We start from the raw sequence: 16,653 nt of genomic DNA, 5'->3' as shown, positions 1-16,653 counted from the left end.
ACGTGACAAACGCAGGTACCTCCCCCCCAACACGGAGAATGTGTATTAAAAGCCGGTATCTGTGTAACTTCAGCTGCGCCTGAATTGGGGGCAGTGGGGCGGGGGCGGGGGGGGGGGGGTGGTGTCCAGGAGTTAAATCATGTGGTTTCCACTTATGCAGAGAGAATCCATAAAAAAGAGATTTATTATCATATTTTCCTTTGGAAATGTAGTATTTGTTTTTGACTTTAAAAGTGCTCCTCGGTATAAAACAGGGGTAAATATTACAATTTTATGAAACAGCAGCCAAGATTTAATTGTCTGTGAAATATCAGGCTTAGGACCTGATTCGAGTTAACTACTGTTCTGCTGAGACCAGCTCGCTGGCCCGCTGTGGCCCAAGGCGCAGGTTGAAGAAGGGGTGGGCGGCCCCACGCCCCCGGGAGCACCGCCAAAGGCCTCGGAGCCTCATCCTCCTGCAGCCGAGTTAAAGTGACTTTGCGCACAAAATCAAACCAGAATAAGTGGCCAAGGAAAACGGGACCGAGTAGGCTAGCGAGAGAGAGAGAGAGAGAGAGTTAAATCCGGTAACCGCCTAGAAGTGCAGGAGGAAAACTGGATGGGATGCAAAAAAGTGGAGCGGAAGAGGGGAGAAAGGAAGCTGGGCAAGTGGAGACACTGGAATCCACGTGTGCACTGTCCGGCGCGTTAACACCGCGTGCGCCCCAGCCGCTCCACCGGGAAGGAAAAGCCCCAGAGCTCGGCCCTGCAGCCCCGGCCCCCTCCCCGCATTCTCCTCGCCCCGCGCCGGCCCCGCGGGTCCTTCCTCCGCCGCCCGGTGCCGAGAGAAAGCGGGCGGCGGCCGATTTGCCCCGGTGGCACCGTAGCCAAAAGCCTGTCCGTAATTGCAAAGCAAACAAGGCTGAAATATTGGGTCGGTCTCAATCGTGACAAGATCTACGCTTTTGCCGCCAATTTGTTTGTGCAGCTCTATTTAAAGGCCCTTGATTGAGGAAATGTTGAAAATAGCGCGGAGGGTTCCCTAATGAGACTTCGGGAAGAAAGAGCTGGGGCGGGAGGGCGCGGGCGGGGGAGGGGGAGGGGCGCCTTTAACCCCTTCCTACCCGCTTCAGGCAAAAGCCCTGGAGCCCAGAGAGGGTAGGAGGGGGAGCAGGGATCCGTCCGGTCCCGCCCCGCGCGGCGAGCTCCCCGGCAGCCGCGGCCTGAACTCCGCCCGCGCCCGCATCTCCCTCCTCCCCTCGGCCCCTCGGCCCCGCGGCGCCCTCCGACAAAACCCCCGACTGGGGGTCCCAGGCGGCTGAAAGGGAAGGCTAGACACTCAAGAGGCGGGAAGAGAAAACACACACACACATTTATTGTGCGTAGAAAAAGCCCGTGTGTTCAGCGTCCAGCCCCGTGCGCGCCTTGGTCTCATTCAACTCCGAGCGCATCCTCGCAGCCAGCTTCAATACCCCATTGCTCAGATGCGGACACCAAGGCTTAGAGAAAACCAGTCCTTTGGGAGCCTGTGCCCGCCCAGCGGGCTCTGGCTTGGCAGCTCAGGAGGTGGAGGGCCCAGGGGAGGCCAGGCCAGGCTGGTCCCCCTCTTCTCCATCCCACGCCGGCGTCCCGGAGCCCTTGGATGCGCGGTCCATCCAAGCAGCTTTCTCCCCGCTTCTCCCAAGGACTTGGTGATGAGGTCGGTTCCCTGCGAGACGATGTCCGCCTCCGGCACTAGCTCTGGTCGCTTTCAAAACAAAGAAAATTGCAATCCGATTGCCATTGGGATACGCGAAACTCATCCTTTACACAGCTGTTTAAGCACACACTGGATTCAGTGGCTTGACTGGGTTCTCAGGGAACCCACAGTCACAGAAGGAGAAAGGTGTGTGCCCGGATAGCTACCAGAGAGAAGATGAGGGGGGGAGGGGCGGGGAGGGTTGGGTACCAGAACAGAGTTCAGAAGGGAGACCTGATTTGCTGGAGCAGAAAGGAGGGAAGCCAAACCTGGAAAGGCTTCCTGGAGGAGGTGGCATTTACGCTGGGTCTAGAAGAAACCAGGAAGTGTGGATTCTTTAACATGGGAGAGAGATAAGTTGTTTGCCAGCTCTGCTGGCAAGTCAAGGGGTGCCAGACCTACAGCTGGGGACAATGTGGGGGTCACCACCTGTTGATCCCCGGCTGCCCCTCTAACGTAGAGAATGTGAGTTAATCAAGTCCTGAGCCAAAGTTTCAGTCTCCCTTAGGACTGAAAATCTAGGGCTTGCAGGTGACACCAGAGGCAAGACTTTGACCCTTCAGGAGGCCTGGACTTGGGCCAGCAGGGCCTGTTAGGGGCAGGCCCAGCAGGAACATGGCATTGGGGCACTCTCCCCAGGGCTATTAGTGCCACACATTCCCAGTTTTTCCCGAGGAATCTGGTCAGAGATGTACCTTGGCGCATCGGAAGTTTGTCTTTCTGGAGTCCCAGGCAGAGGTGGACTGGGAAAATGGAGACCCTCGAGGGGCAGGGAGAACTGGTTTCGGTGGTACTTCTCCCAGAATGATGTGCGCTTTCTGTCAGCAAAACAAAAAAGCATCAGTCACAGGCGTCCAGTGGAGCTGCTCAGTGTTTTCTGAATGGAATTCTGCTTTTTCTGCATGCAACCAATTCCTTCGTTTGAAGTTGGATGTTTTGCAAAGCAGAATGCAATTCCATTTTTTCGTTCCTCGAGGTTTTGGCCTGTGTTGACTTAAGTGGGCACTCACACAAGTATTAAAAAGAAAAGCGTTCTCTTCTGGAAAATGGAACTAAGTCACACCTCTCCAGTCACGCGGCAGATGTATAATCTGTAACAACAAATTCGCCTCCTTGTGCTGCGCATTTCCAGCAAGCACCCTGCCTTCTCTGTTTATAACTTTTCTGCCTGCAATTATTTTTATTTTAATTTTCTGTCACTTTAACAGAAACCAGAGCCTTTTCCTTTAATGTTTTGTACACAACATGTTCATTTGGATAAGATGTTCTTTTCTATCCTCTTTTAGCTTGCGTTTCCTAGCCTGGCGTTCTGTATCAGGAGTTTCTAATATTTCTCCTTCTCTCTCTTTTTTTAAAAGAACTTGTCCCTGTCTTGCTTTATTTGTTTGTGTGAAATTTAGTTTGAAAGGAGATCAGAGAGAGCAGGAGGGGTTTGTAATAGGAGAATGACCGAATGACCCAAAGGCTGATTATCTGTCATTAACTGGAGACTCGGTGTACCCAAATTACCAGGGAGACCTCAGTCTGCTGGATCCAAAAAGGCAAGCAAGGAATGCAGAGCTGAACAGGCTCGTGGCATTGCAAGTGAAGACACTCTGCCCACACATTTTCTTAAAGAGGCTTCCTTCAAACCACAGCTCAGCTTCAGTGGACAAGTGTTTTAGATTCTGATATGTTGTACACTGGTATTTTTTTAAAAAAAGAAAAACACTGCTGAAAGACTACTTTCAACGTTTTCGATCACTAACTTTTTCTGTGTCATTTCATTAGGAGGAAAATTGCAGTTAATTGTCTAAGCTCCAGAGAATATTGAGAAATTAAGCCAAGCTGCTTTTGATCTGCTAAACCCAAGCCTTGTAAAAATCGAGGTTTGCCATTAATATTGACGATAAAACGGTTTCTTTTTGTTAACCTGAAACTCAGCCATCATGGTGAGCCCTCGCCTAGAAGCAAAGGCCCTGGAAGAAAGAAGCAAGGGTTTGGAAGAAACTGCCAGAAATCTCTTTATGAACTTGCAAAGGAGGCTTCAGAACAGGACTTCCTAGGAATGCGAACCATACTGCAGTTAGCACTGGGAATGCACTGGGGCTGCTAACAGATCCTTCAGTCACATAAGTGGTTTGTCCAAAGCCCCGAATGTTAAACTGACATTTGCTTTCAAATTTTATTCTGAACCCCAGACTGTCTGGCAGACTAGTTGAAGTCTATTCTTTACCGTTCCCTTCGAGTGTGTATGCAAAATTACAATTACTTCCTCTTCTGAATGTCGACAGCTTTCCTCCCGGCTTGGAAGAATATATTGCTTGTATGTGTAGGTGATGTGATTGAAACAAGAATGTGAATGAGCAGTTAACATAAATCCTGTGCGGTGTATTTTCTTACACCACTTTTGCTCTCACCTCCACCTCTATTTACAGACTAGCAAAGATCAAATCTGTCGTACTTCTTTGGATCACCAGAATTTCATTAATAACACTTCCCACTTATACATCATGCAGCCTGGAGGGAGCCCCCTTCACGTGCATTATCTTTTGTTCCCTTCAGTCTGAGTAAGGAATTTAGCTTTACAGACAAACGTGGGCAAATGTGGGTACCCAGCAAAGGACTGAGTTCCCCCGATCAATAAAGACCCTCCAGAGCATCAGCACACTTGCCAGTTCATATGAAGATCTAGTCAGAGATTATTTGGAAAAGATGCAATTCCCACTGTCTATATAGTGGGCATTCAGACGTTTCCTGTACAGTGTCCACCTTAAGTATTGTACACAATGTTATATGTCAATTATATATCAATTAAAAATATTTTTCTTAAAGAATCTGACTTAAGGATGAAACAGTATCTTGCTCTTCATCTCTTTCAGCTTCTGTGACACCAAAAAACCTTATAAATCCAAGCATTGCTGGCAGACAAATTAGTAAGGAGGAAAAGAGAGAAGGGGGAGGAGGTAAAGAGAGAGGGAGAGGAAAGAGAGAGAGAAGGGGGGGATTTACAAACACCCAGCAAGTTCCAATTTTCTCCACTGACTTAACTGTTTCCTAATCAACAAGAAGCCATGAGCCCCACCACAGTTGGCACTGCAGCTGCAGCAGCCTCTCCTGCCCCGTCTGCACAGCTCTGCTCTCTGCTCGGATGGAAAAGAGGAGGGATGAGGGCACCCTCACAGATACGCCATCCCCGCCCCAAAACTCAACAAGAAAACGCTCAGAAGAAATGAAACCTGAAAGGAGCCAAGGGCAGCCCTTCCTGCCCTTCGTTTCTCAAACAGACATGAGTCTGATCAAACGTGATTCCACTTTGGAAATGTGTACCAGGAGCACCACCACGTTTCTGGGCCCACTGTTACTTGCCAAAAGGTAAACCAGAAGGTGGGGACCACAAGCCCCTCCCTGTTAGAGGGGGACTCTTGCCCACCATTTGGACAATGCGCCTTGTTCTAGTGGTTGGGTCTGGGGCTAAGTGGCTAGTATGCACCACGCAACCACACCCTTGGAGGGACAGAAATGCAAAGCAGTCAGGGTGTCAGAAGAAGCAGCACCCTTAGACAGGTGAGGCCGGGGGGACACCTTCAAGAATACATTGTTTTTTCTCCCATCTTCTGGGTTGGATGTTCTTTCTGGGGTTCTTGGCATGTTCTGGGGTTCCCCTCCCATAATAGCATTATAGAGATTAACAGGAATGCCCAGAGTCACTTCTACTACATCGGTTAGGAAAATAAGGTAAAACGAGACTTGAAAAACACTGAGGGGAATTGAGCCATAATTCCCGTAAACATAAAATGTGTGTTTATGGCCCTCCGGCCTGGTTCTTTTCAGGTCCAGTTTATTTTGAGTTCTCATGAGCAAAACACAAGATACAAACTGCCCTTGCCTTTGAAATAATAAATACCTTGAAAAGATCTGTATTCTCCCTTAAAACAGACTGAAGTTTTTAAGAAAATATTTAGTTTAAAGCAGATTGATTTTTAAAGTAATATCTCACAAGCCCAGAATGTTTGCCAGGGCATCAGTGCCCTCCCCCCACCAACCCCGTGCCCTTGGACCCTTTTCTAGGCAAGGGGGTGGGAGTGAGGGGAAAAGAGACAAGAGACACAGGCCCAAAATAAATGTTGGACCCCAGTTCTGTCTGCTTAGCTGAAGAAGGCAGTTGTGATGTGCAGCTCGGTGCGTATATCATCAGTTACAAGGATCTCAAACATTCCCCCAAAATCAGGGCTGTCCCCCCAACCCATGAATTGGTCTCCCCACCTTGGAAAGACTGGCTGCATCTTAGCTCAGGGCCTCAGAGGAAGGCAAGTAGTTAGCACACCCTCACCTTTGCAGGATTCCTCCTACAGGCAACCCAGGCGGCCCCAAGCCAGCAACTTCTTAGCTGCTCGGGAGCCCCTGGAGCATGTGTCCCCTTTCCCAGAGCAGAACACCAGAGGCTACCGTAGAATACCCCAGGATGGGGTCTGGACCAGGAAACCAGGAACTTCTGCCTCCTACCTTTCTTCTCCCACTGCCCATCCATCACCACCACTACCATCATCTCCATCACTAGTGCCCCAGAAGGCACGAGGCGTCTAAACTGGGGGCACATCTGACGTGGCATCTTTGCCTCACAGCTTTTCACGGCAGCAGAGTAATCTAGCAGCCCACCAGAGAAGCAGCAAAAAGTCCCAAAGAGAGACGGAGATAAAAAAGTGGACTCAGTTGGCTGTATACCCAGAGTGGAACTCAGCCCCTTTGGGATCCTAGAGTTCTCCCACTTGTCCCCTGCTTCCGGGGCCATACGCCTCTGCATTTTGGCTTTCTGAGATTCATGAAGTCCTGGACCCTTGGATCACATTAATTAACTGATAATGACACTGTCAGGGAAGACCGAGGTTCAGATTAGCATCTTTTACGACTTTTTTTTCCTGTCCCATGTTGTCCATGTCTTTTATCACTTGCCAGGCTCTCTGGGACCATGAGGGGTTTTGTCCATTTTTTTGTTTGTTTCGATTAAAAGAGCACGAGGAAGGCTGGAAGTGGCGAGTCCAGATGCCTTTGCCACGAAGGCCACTCATCCCTGGTAGACACTGCACCTCAATCCCCAGCTCAGCCCTCTGCCTGGCCTCTTCCGCCTCCTTTCAATTTCCCAAACTCCCTCTGGCAGGAAAGCCTGTGTTTTTTTTATCTGGGTGCAATCACCTTACTTTTGTCTATCTGCTCTCAAGGCCTAGATGTGTTTTTATAAACAGACTTCTTTATTTTAATGTATCAAATGTCAGAGAATTGAACTACCAGTATTTACACATTCAGGGTTTACCTTTCTGGTGAAAATGCAGACCGGACCCTGACCACACTACCCATCTTCTTTCTTGAAGAACAAGGTCTTTAAAAGACTGTCCTTGTGCTCCAAACTGCAGACCTGCCTAAGGTGGAGGTTCGAAGCTCTAGGTGGCTTTTTGTTCTGAGCCCAAAGGGCCCAGCATACCTGGTTTTAGCCACTCCCCACCCCTATTCTCGGTTTCAAGACCTCTGCTGGGGGCATCCCAGAAAACTGACCCTTTGCTGAAGGGACAGGATGGGCCCTCGTGGTGACGCTCAGCCAACTTTCTACAGCCCCCTCTGGGTTCCTTTTCTTCTCCTACAGCCTGGCCACAGAAAACCTAAAACATGTTTGTCAAAGCTGTGCCCAGGGCTCTGGGTACCCCCAAACCCTGCCCTCTATTCCTGCAGACCAGGCCTTCCATCCCCAAGCCTGTACCCACCAAAGAGTGGGCAGCACGCAAGCAAAGGACTGTCCTTACCAAGTCCTTGGAATGGGACTCTGCAGCCTGGGGCCTGACTCTGCCTGCCTCCCTGGGACGAAGCCCACCGTGGGGTGCTTGGTCTCCTCCGGTAGAGCCTGGCAAGGCCCAGCAGCGAGTCCCAGGCCGCAGCGCCCGTGCTGGCGCAGGCACACCCCGCGTGGGCTCCCTCTAATTTACGGCCCTTGGGCTCCTGTTGACACTCTTTTCCACACCGACCCTTCGGGCGGAATCTTCAGCTCCACATCAGCCTCGGTCCAAGGCTGCCGGCCAACCCCCGGGATCATTTCAGCTCCTGCCATCGTCCACCCCCCTCCCCAATCCCCAACCTCTTCTCAAAACGGCTGAAGCCACTCGGGCGCCGCGGTCCCGGTGCCCTGCGGCCCGGTGACTTACAAGTGGAGATCCATTTTCCGTTCTAATGTGTTCAAGATCACCAAGGCCAGCAGTCTAAACATCCACGAGCCGTCCTCCCGGCCTGCCTCTTAAACTGGTGTTTAATGGTTCCCCTCCGATAACTAAACCTGCTTTCCACACATGCCCGCTTTTATGGGAGAGGTAGGAATGCGGAGATGTATTTATATGTTTGTTCATAAAAACTGAAAAATAAGCTCTGAACACGCTGTAAAAAATATTCAGTTACTTACCAGACAGGCTAGTTAAACCTGGGGAACACCGATACCGGCCACACAACAAATTCGGGGAATCGAGGTGCCCTGCGCTTTGAAACCGCCCAAGGTCTGCGCTAGGGCTGGCGTCCCTGCAGAACATCGAAATAAGAGTATTTACAATCTTGACCGTTGGTCCCGGGGTCTTCACCACGATTTCCAAAAGTAGCCACTATAACACAAGCTCCCCAAGAGGGCCCTGGCCTGGGTAACGAGGTGGGTAAGTCCAGCGACGCAGAGACGCGCGTTTCCAGTCTGTGCCCAGGTCAAAGCCGCAGCCTTGCCCTGCGCCCCGCGCCCGCCTCGGCCGGCCGGAGACGCACCTCCCGGGGGGTGGTTGGGAGGGGGGCCGCCGCCCTCTGCCTCTCTCCCGCCCAGCACAGAACTGCGCCTGCTGCTCTGCTCTTGCCTCTGTTACCTACAAAACACTTCGAAAAGCAGTATCTGCTTCCTTTTTTTTAACCAGAAAAGAAAGCGGAGTAATACCGTACCTGGTTTAAGATTCTTCAGTATTTGAGACCTGGGGGGAAAATATTTAATAGTGAAGCATCTGTTAAACACTTGCATTAACCTCCGGCTGATAAAAAAGTTTTTTTAACCCTGCTCCCCCCACCCTCGTTTTAATTATCTTCTGGTTATGAAGGGGCAGCCAATCCTGGACGAGGACCTCGGCAATTAGCAACAAGAACATCAAAAAGTTTTATTGCGGAGAGCGCGAGGCGCCGCCCCCGCCGCCCCGGGATTGGCGTGAGGAGCCTCTGACGACATATATTAACCCGAGCGGCCCTAAAGATGTAGCTGTACATGGAGATCTTGCTGGGAAAATCCGCTTCCTCCCCTTACGGCGTCCAGTACCGGAGAACTGCCGCCGCCGACGCCGCCGCCGCTGTCCGGGAGCTCCCACGGCCGCCGCGCAGAGCCCTCCGCGCCGTAGCCGCCGCCTTCGCGCTCCAGGGGCCTGCAGGGCCCAGATCCTTCCCCGGAAAGGAGAGGATCTGAGAAAATGGATGCACTGAGACCTCTCTGAAAACCCTCCGAGGGAGCCCGAGAGGAGCGCGGAACACGTTATTCGCAGCTAAAATCACGTTCAAGGACCAAAACAACAACCAAAAATTTCATTAAAACAATAAGCGCACAAGAATCCAGATCAGGCTGGTGGGGGGGAGGGGAAGGGGCGGGAAGAGGAGGGTCGCATGGAGGTAGCTTCACAGTGAGCAGCCGACCCTACCGCCTCCTTGCAGAGCCGGGCCGGCTCCTCCAGCCGCGGCTTTGGACTCGCCCCGGGACTGCGAGTAGCCGCGGCGCCGGGCACGCGGCCGGGGCGCGGAGCCCGGCGACTCCACCGAGCAGCCCCGCGGGAGCCGGGGCACCTTTGCATGAGCTCCAGAGGACTGTGCCTGCCCGCAGCCGCCCGGGAAGCAGGAGTCTGCGCGCGGGCCGTGGAGCAAGGCGGGAGCCGGCGGCGGCGGCGGCCAGGGGCGCACGGTGCCGGGACCAGCTCGCCGCGCCCTATGGGGAGCCGGCGGCCGCGGCGCTGCTGAGGCGGGCCCGGCGGGCCAGGCGGGGGGCCGGGGCCCGGGCTGCAGCAGCCCCCTCTGCGGCTGCCGGGCCGGCCCGGGCGCCCGGGGGCTGGGGGGTGGGGGGTGGGGGAGGCCGCGGAGCGCCGAAGCGGGGGCCCGGGCCGAGGGCGCGGCAGGGCTGCGCGCACGCTGGGGCGCGTGGAGGGGCGCGGAGGGCGAGATGAGTCTGGTGGGGGGCTTCCCCCACCACCCGGTGGTGCATCATGAGGGCTATCCGTTCGCCGCCGCCGCCGCCGCTGCTGCCGCCGCGGCCGCCAGCCGCTGCAGCCACGAGGAGAACCCCTACTTCCACGGCTGGCTCATCGGCCACCCCGAGATGTCGCCCCCCGATTACAGCATGGCCCTGTCCTACAGCCCCGAGTACGCCAGCGGCGCCGCCAGCCTGGACCACTCCCATTACGGGGGGGTGCCGCCGGGCGCTGGGCCCCCAGGCCTGGGGGGGCCGCGCCCGGTGAAGCGCCGGGGCACCGCCAACCGCAAGGAGCGGCGTAGGACTCAGAGCATCAACAGCGCCTTCGCAGAGCTGCGTGAGTGCATCCCCAACGTGCCCGCCGACACCAAGCTCTCTAAGATCAAGACTCTGCGCCTGGCCACCAGCTACATCGCCTACCTCATGGACCTGCTGGCCAAGGACGACCAGAATGGCGAGGCGGAGGCCTTCAAGGCAGAGATCAAGAAGACAGATGTGAAAGAAGAGAAGAGGAAGAAGGAGCTGGTCAGTACCAGGCGGCAGAGGGCAGTGGGGTGCGGGGGAGCGGGGATCCCGGTCTCTTTCCAGCTGGGCTGAACGATGGCCCGCCGCGTTCTCTGGCAGCGCCCTGAGCCAAGTTGCTTGCACCAGGTTGTGGTCAGAAGGTCCCGCAGAAGCAGAGAGGCCGGGGGAGGGTGTCAGCATGCGGAGGAGGTTAAGAGGGATGTTTTGCGCTGGCGATCTTCTTCCCGGGTTATCGCCGCGCCCCCAGGCACTTAGGGCGGGCCTCGCGAACTCCAGCTTGATCTTTCGATCGTACTGGCCTGGACCCCTCTTTCCTCGTCCTTTCGAGCCTTCATTCGGCCTCCAGTCCGCTCTTGCTTTCAGATGTTTGTAAAATAAGTTGCTCAGAAGCACTTGATTCCAGTTATTTCACTACTGGTTGCGTTTCCTCTTCTTGAGAACCAGGCAGCCACTGATTCTAAGAGTTTTTGCTGTGGTTCTGATTACTATGCCGGGAAGACGTGAAGGTGAACATAAGTACTTCAAAATTCAGCTCAGTTTCTCTCTGGCAGTGATGTTAAAACGTGACTTCCCAGATGAGGATTCTTCCTGCGTATTTCTGCTTTTGTTTGCATGGGCCTTTACATTTTAAGACAAATAGTAAATATTATCATAGTCATTGTCATTGTTCTGAACAGTAACACAAAGTTATAACTGAAAATCAGTTTTCTCAGGTTCCTGACCAGGTGCCCATAGGTGGTGGAGTTTAGAGCAGGGCTACTGCCATGAAGAGCCTGGAAAATAATTCCATTTGTCGAGGTTTTCTTCCTTGGGGCCTTTGGCGCTTTTGTTGCTGCAAAGTCGAGGGATCTCCTGTAGCCCGGGGTTTCAGAGGCCTTGGAGGAGGCCTAGGAGGCTTTGGGCGGACAGGCCCAGGCCGAGGCCGAGGCACCTCTCCCCATCTGCCTTAGAGCGCGGGTCTGGGACTGCGATTGAAAACAGGGAAACCAGACTGAGCGCCGACCCCTGATCGCGCCCCTACGTCTGGAGTTAGAGAGAAGGCCCCCAGTTCCTCCATAAACGACTTGAAAACGGGTGGTTGTTTATAAACTCGCCGACCTGGGAGTTGAGTGCTGCCGCTGCACGTCGGCCTGGGCAGTAACTAGGACAGCGCCAGCCTTCCTAGCTCTTCTGCAGGGGCTGGGACTTGAGGCCACCCCACCCGCGGTCCCTGGCTGGCTCTTTCACTGTCTTCTCTGGCCGGGAAAGCGTGGGGGTTGCGTGGGACCGGATCTCCTCTCTGATTTTCTCTTTCTACTTTTCTCCCCCTCACCTCACCTCTTCTCTGCCCAGAATGAAATCTTGAAAAGCACAGTAAGCAGCAACGACAAGAAAACCAAAGGCCGGACGGGCTGGCCACAGCACGTCTGGGCCCTGGAGCTCAAGCAGTGAGGAAGAGGAGGAGGAGGAGGAGGAGGAAGAGAAGGAGAGCTCCAGCAGGGCCCAGGAGCTGGATGCAGACCCAGGACTCCAGGCAAGCTCTGCGTGCTCCGCTCTGAGGACTTCCTGCATTTGGATCATCCGGTTTATTTATGTGCAATGTGCCTCCCTCTCTTTGCCCCCCTTCGAGGCATCCGATCCCCACCTTCCCCTCCAAAAAAAAAAAAAAAGTGGATATTTGAAGAAAAGCATTCCGTATTTTAATATGAAGAGGACACTCCTTCGTGGTAAGGGATCCCGTCGTTGTCTTGTAGAGTCTCTGTTTGTGAATGTTTCCTCCTGCTGTGTAGACACCAGCGATGCTCCCTCTCCACTTACCTAAACCCTTCCAGATAAAGACAGCGGGACACTAGTGTGTATGTGAAGTGTATCTTTAATACTTGGCCTTCGGATATAAATATTCCTGGGGATTATAAAGTTTTATTTCAAAGCAGAAAACGGGCGGCTAACATGTCCGTTTGGCTTTCCTGTTGGCTCGGCGGTAAAGAATCCGCCTGCCAATGTAGGAGACTCGGGTTCGAACCCTGGGTGGGAAAGATCCCCTGGAGAAGGACATGGCAATCCACTCCAGTATTCTTGCCTGGAAAATCCCATGGACAGAGGAGCCTGGCGGGCTACAGTCCATGGGGTCGCAAAAGAGTAGGACACGGCTTAGCAACTAAACCACCACTATTATCATGTATGTTGGGGGTAAGTGTCTAGCGCCACAGTTCCACCTGATGTGGTTCCCACTTTGAAGATGTTTCCAACAGCTCCTTGTTTTGTGCACTTCCGTCCTCTAAAATTAAGTGGAATTAATATTGAAGGTGTAAACGTTGTAAGTATTCAATAAACCACTGTGTGTTTTTTTTTTTTTTTTTTACAAAACCCCTATCTTTTAATGGTTGATACCTCAAGAGAGTTTTGAAAACAAAACTGTTATATTTGTTTTCATTATATTTAAAATATTCAGAAGTAAACTAAATTATCGTGATTGCCTCTAACTTTGTTTGATACAGTCAGTGGTTCGGATCAGTCATCAACGTGAGCAACCTTGAAGGCAGGGCTGGCGAGGAAGCCCTTTAAAAAGAGATGTCCTTGGTGAAAGTCCTGCCAAAGGGCCTGGGCTCCATGAGTCCTGCCTCCTTCCCTCTGTCTCTGCGTCCAGAAAAGCACCAAGTGGTCTGTAGAAGGAGAGTCTGGGCCGCAGAGAGGCCTAAGCCGTATGCTCCAAAGGTGGAAAGTTGTCCTGGTTGAAATCAACCTGAAATCAACCAGACGCCATGCGGTAGGGGCTTCGGGTTTTGTTGGAGGAGCCATTTTCGGTGGAGGAGTTTTGGGGAGGAACCTAGCCCTTATTGCAGCCGCAGGAGCTAGTCTAGGGTTTTTAATTCAAAATATAGGGCTTTCATCCAAGTAAAGGGGAAAAAAGACCAGGAGAAAGGAAAAGAGGAGGTTTTTGCTGGTCGTCTCGATGTGGGGTAGGTGGAGGGGGCGGGGGGGAGACTCCTCTGAGCCGCCCGGGGGAGGGGGAGGGCCCTCGGAAAAAGTCCATGATTAGGTAACAAGGAATTCTACGTCAAGTAAGAAATCGCGAACTCGACCGAGGATTTAAAGAGGGGTGAAGCTGGCGCTAGATTTACAAGGCGTTATAGGGAACTCAATATTAACCGCGCGGTGTCTGTAGTCCTCCCGGCCGCAGGCCAGTCCGCCCAAGGGCTCCCTCCCCCGCTGCCAGCCGCCGGGGCTGATCCCGCGGCCGGAGGTTCGGGCTCGGGGAGTCTAGGCACCTCCCGGGAGGAAGTCTCCAGCCTCCTTCGCCCGCGGGCCTGGTCGGAGCGGAATCTCTGCTCCAGGAGCTGGAGGAGCTCGAGTGCCGTAAAGGGCTCGGCAGGCTGGGGAAGGGGAGCGGAGGAGGAAGCATTGGGGGTACGCAGGGGGGGAGAGAAGAAAGGCAAAACGTATTAAAAAGCGGTTTTGTTTCATGAGACGCCGCGCGTTCAAATCTGTTGTGAGGGCGGCTTGCCAGAGGGTTTCCACCTTGGAACCCATCCTCAGGGTGATGTTCGTTCGCACCCCGGCCCCGGGCACTGACTCTCCCCCTACATCCCAGGGGTCCCACTCCGGCCGGTGCCGCCTCTGAGCCCCCCCCCCGGGGCCCCCGGCGAGTTCGCTAGAGCCAAGCTGCAGACTTTCCGAGCGGCGCTGCGGGGTTCTTCTGCGGGCGGCGGACGACGTGAGGGCGCGGGGTTAGAACAACTCGGCCAAAGCGATCTGAACTTTCTCCCCTCGGGTCAGCGGGCGCTGGGCCGACGTGGTGGGCGCAGGGTTGTGTTTACAGACACTTGCCTTTGTTTATAGCGCTGGGGGGCGGAGGGAGGCGCGCCCTGATTTTCTATTACTCTTGGGATTCCTGTCCGTTTGACCGAGTGGCTCCCTCCCTCTCCTGCCGCCCTTTGCGTCTTTACGCTAATCCGTTCTAGAGAAAAGATGCCAGAACCTACTGGTGGAGGGAAGGAGTTTTTACCAAGGGCGTGGAATGTATGGTGGTGGAGGAAGTGAGGTTTTCAAAACAGGAGTTATCTTCACGTGCCTGTGTGCCCGTGCGGGCCTGGGCTGGCTGGTCTTCCTTGCCATCTGGGCCTTAACGCATTTCTAGGGGGTTTAACACTTTCTCTGGTCTGTTAAAAGCCAGCAGAGGGAATCAGAACACCCGGCAGCACCGTTGCTACGAGGCCGCGGGTTGCTGCACGTGCGTTTAAACCCGCGCTCCAGAAAAGCCTCTTTTGTCTGGCCTGGGCCCCCGCGCTGCCCTCCTGCCCGCTGGCCGCGCCTCTTCCTAGGGCTTTGCAGCTCCAGTGCTTGGACACCTCCAGCACTTGGACCTTCCAACCCACCGGCAACCCCAACGGGCCAGACATCCAGCAGACCCGATACCCAGGGGGGTGCCGATCCCCCTAACCTGACGCTTCAACTCGCAAGACACCCCACATGTCGTCCCACGTTGTCAAGTCCCAGGGCACCAAGTGGTGGACTAGGCAGGCGTTTCTTCTACGCTTCCATGCTTTTCTCTTCTACACATTTCTTTCCATTTTAACTCCCTTTCTCCTTTGCTTCCAAAAAAAAAAATTTTTCCCCCCAAGCTCCTGCCTTGTGGGACTGGCTAAAAGGCCTCTGTTTTAATTGCTTGGATAATGTGGTTGCTGCCATTTTGTTAAAAGCAATCACTCCTGCAGCGAAATCACAAGCTCTCTAGACAGGCCGGAGCCGACAAAAATGCAGGATTTGACGTTAAAAGCTAAATGGGAAGCTGGGGCGGCGGAAGGTAAATTGATGGTGGATCTGGTTGTCAGGGACGGGCCCCAGACCGCCGCGCAGGCCGAGCGCCTGATAACCCTGGAGCACTGCGGGCCGAGGGCTCGCCGCCGCGGGCGCGCGCCCGCGCGCGTGTGTCCAATAGACCCATTCTCAACTTCTTGGGAAGTAATTTGGGAAACTCGACAGAGGGGTACCTGACCACACACCCTGTTTCCAGCCGCAATTTTCCAGAACTTTTCGCCAGGACAGGACACTTACTGTGGCTTTCAGAGTTTTTTTCAGGTGGAAGTGCCAAGAAGATGACAGCAAGATCACTTGGGAGTTCTTGCCTTCTGAATCCCAGGACCACGCTCTAGGGGGTCGGTGGGCGACCCCAACCACCCAGTCTGTTAGCCAATAGGTCTGGGCACGTAGGAAAGGTGAGCCTCTCACCTAAGCTGCCCTTCTTTGGGCTAGCACGACCAGGAGGCCTGGTCGTCCCCGCCCTGCCTGAAGTGGGCGCAGGCTTGGCGCCAGGGACAGAGCCTGCAGGCAGGCCCCTTGGAAAACAAAATGTGCGTTTGAGTCTGGGCTGGAGGGCGTCTGGACTCCTGCCCCTTCACCTGGATCACTGCTGGCCGCCATCCGGGACTGGCCGGCGTGGTTGAGGTCGCCAGAGGAGTGAGTTGTGTGCACCCGGACTTCGCTGGATAGGGAGCCGAGGGAGACAGCTAGATGCAAAGCCATACAGAGTCGAAGGAAGCATGTGAGCTGCTTCCGAGAGACTAGTTTTCCAGAGAAAACCGGAGCCAGCTGCTAGGGCCCGAGGCGCGTGTGTGTGCAGCGGCAGTACACTAGGCACGCGGTACCACTCTAGCCGGCGCTGCGTTTGAGCCGTGGCTCTACAAAGCGCGGGAAACAGCTCAGCGTTTCCTGTCTTCAGCAGCGCTAGTGGCTCCCGACTTCCTCTTCCACTGCCGCGCGCGCTCTCCCTCTGCGCGAGTCCCACCCACGCGCCTGCATCTGGACACTGGACTGGCGGTAGGTGACGAGCTGAGTGGCCCAGGAGAGGGGGCGCGGGGCCTGTGCCCCAGGGAGGGCTGCATCGGGATCCTAGGCGCCGCCTGTCTTGTCCGAATCTGTTGACCTGAGGAGACCCATTCGCTCGACCCGGCTTGACTCCTCGGGTCCATCCACATCCTCGCGCGAGGAGGGGGCGCCGACGAGGGCCCAGGCCTGTGGAAGCCCGCGCACCCCTCGGAGGAAAGACCCCGGAGAGGCCCCGAGGCCGGGGGCAGCCCGTTTCCCCGGAAGCCCAGCCGAGCTGTAGGATTTACGTCCACGGGGCGGGGGGAGGGGATGAATGGGGGAACCAAGTGTTTAACTGGCAAGAGAGGGGCAGCTCTAGGAGAGGAGGACTGCGAGCGCGCACAGCCTGCAGCGG

The 16,653-nt window shown here is 54.5% G+C and overlaps 2 protein-coding genes across 2 annotated transcripts; one reads left to right on the top strand and one right to left on the bottom strand.

The window, feature by feature from the left end:
* Positions 1-1,332: 1,332 nt before the first annotated feature.
* Positions 1,333-9,537, bottom strand: LOC147366571 (uncharacterized). Its single transcript, XM_086414634.1, has 6 exons — positions 9,388-9,537; positions 9,015-9,274; positions 8,651-8,679; positions 8,139-8,251; positions 2,413-2,535; positions 1,333-1,726 (listed from the first exon to the last, which is right to left on the bottom strand). Exons 1-4 carry the CDS (start codon positions 9,535-9,537, stop codon positions 8,151-8,153), a joined length of 540 nt encoding a protein of 179 aa, XP_086270760.1. The 3' UTR covers positions 1,333-1,726; positions 2,413-2,535; positions 8,139-8,150.
* A 5-nt stretch (positions 9,538-9,542) lies between these two features.
* On the top strand, positions 9,543-12,897 carry HAND2 (heart and neural crest derivatives expressed 2). Its single transcript, XM_086414656.1, has 2 exons — positions 9,543-10,454; positions 11,787-12,897. Exons 1-2 carry the CDS (start codon positions 9,900-9,902, stop codon positions 11,883-11,885), a joined length of 654 nt encoding a protein of 217 aa, XP_086270782.1. The 5' UTR covers positions 9,543-9,899; the 3' UTR covers positions 11,886-12,897.
* Positions 12,898-16,653: the final 3,756 nt, after the last annotated feature.

This window comes from Bos grunniens, chromosome 8 (genome assembly GCF_055505025.1).
Source record: "Bos grunniens cultivar Pamir isolate PY7600 chromosome 8, Bosgru_T2T1.0, whole genome shotgun sequence".
Lineage (NCBI taxonomy): Eukaryota > Metazoa > Chordata > Mammalia > Artiodactyla > Bovidae > Bos > Bos grunniens.
The sequence above is the reverse complement of the archived record's forward strand: the minus strand, read 5'-3'. Positions and strand labels throughout refer to the sequence as shown.

What these genes read in the sequence shown, in the direction of transcription:
- LOC147366571 (XM_086414634.1), bottom strand. Translation starts at nt 9,537, where the DNA reads ATGCAAAGGTGCCCCGGCTCCCGCGGGGCTGCTCGGTGGAGTCGCCGG. An exon ending in CCCGGCTCTGCAAGGAGGCG is followed by an intron (nt 9,275 to 9,387) that starts GTAGGGTCGGCT and finishes TTGTTTTAATGA; the next exon opens with AATTTTTGGTTGTTGTTTTG. An exon ending in TCGGCGGCGGCAGTTCTCCG is followed by an intron (nt 8,680 to 9,014) that starts GTACTGGACGCC and finishes TTTTCCCCCCAG; the next exon opens with GTCTCAAATACTGAAGAATC.
- HAND2 (XM_086414656.1), top strand. Translation starts at nt 9,900, where the DNA reads ATGAGTCTGGTGGGGGGCTTCCCCCACCACCCGGTGGTGCATCATGAG. An exon ending in AGAAGAGGAAGAAGGAGCTG is followed by an intron (nt 10,455 to 11,786) that starts GTCAGTACCAGG and finishes TTCTCTGCCCAG; the next exon opens with AATGAAATCTTGAAAAGCAC.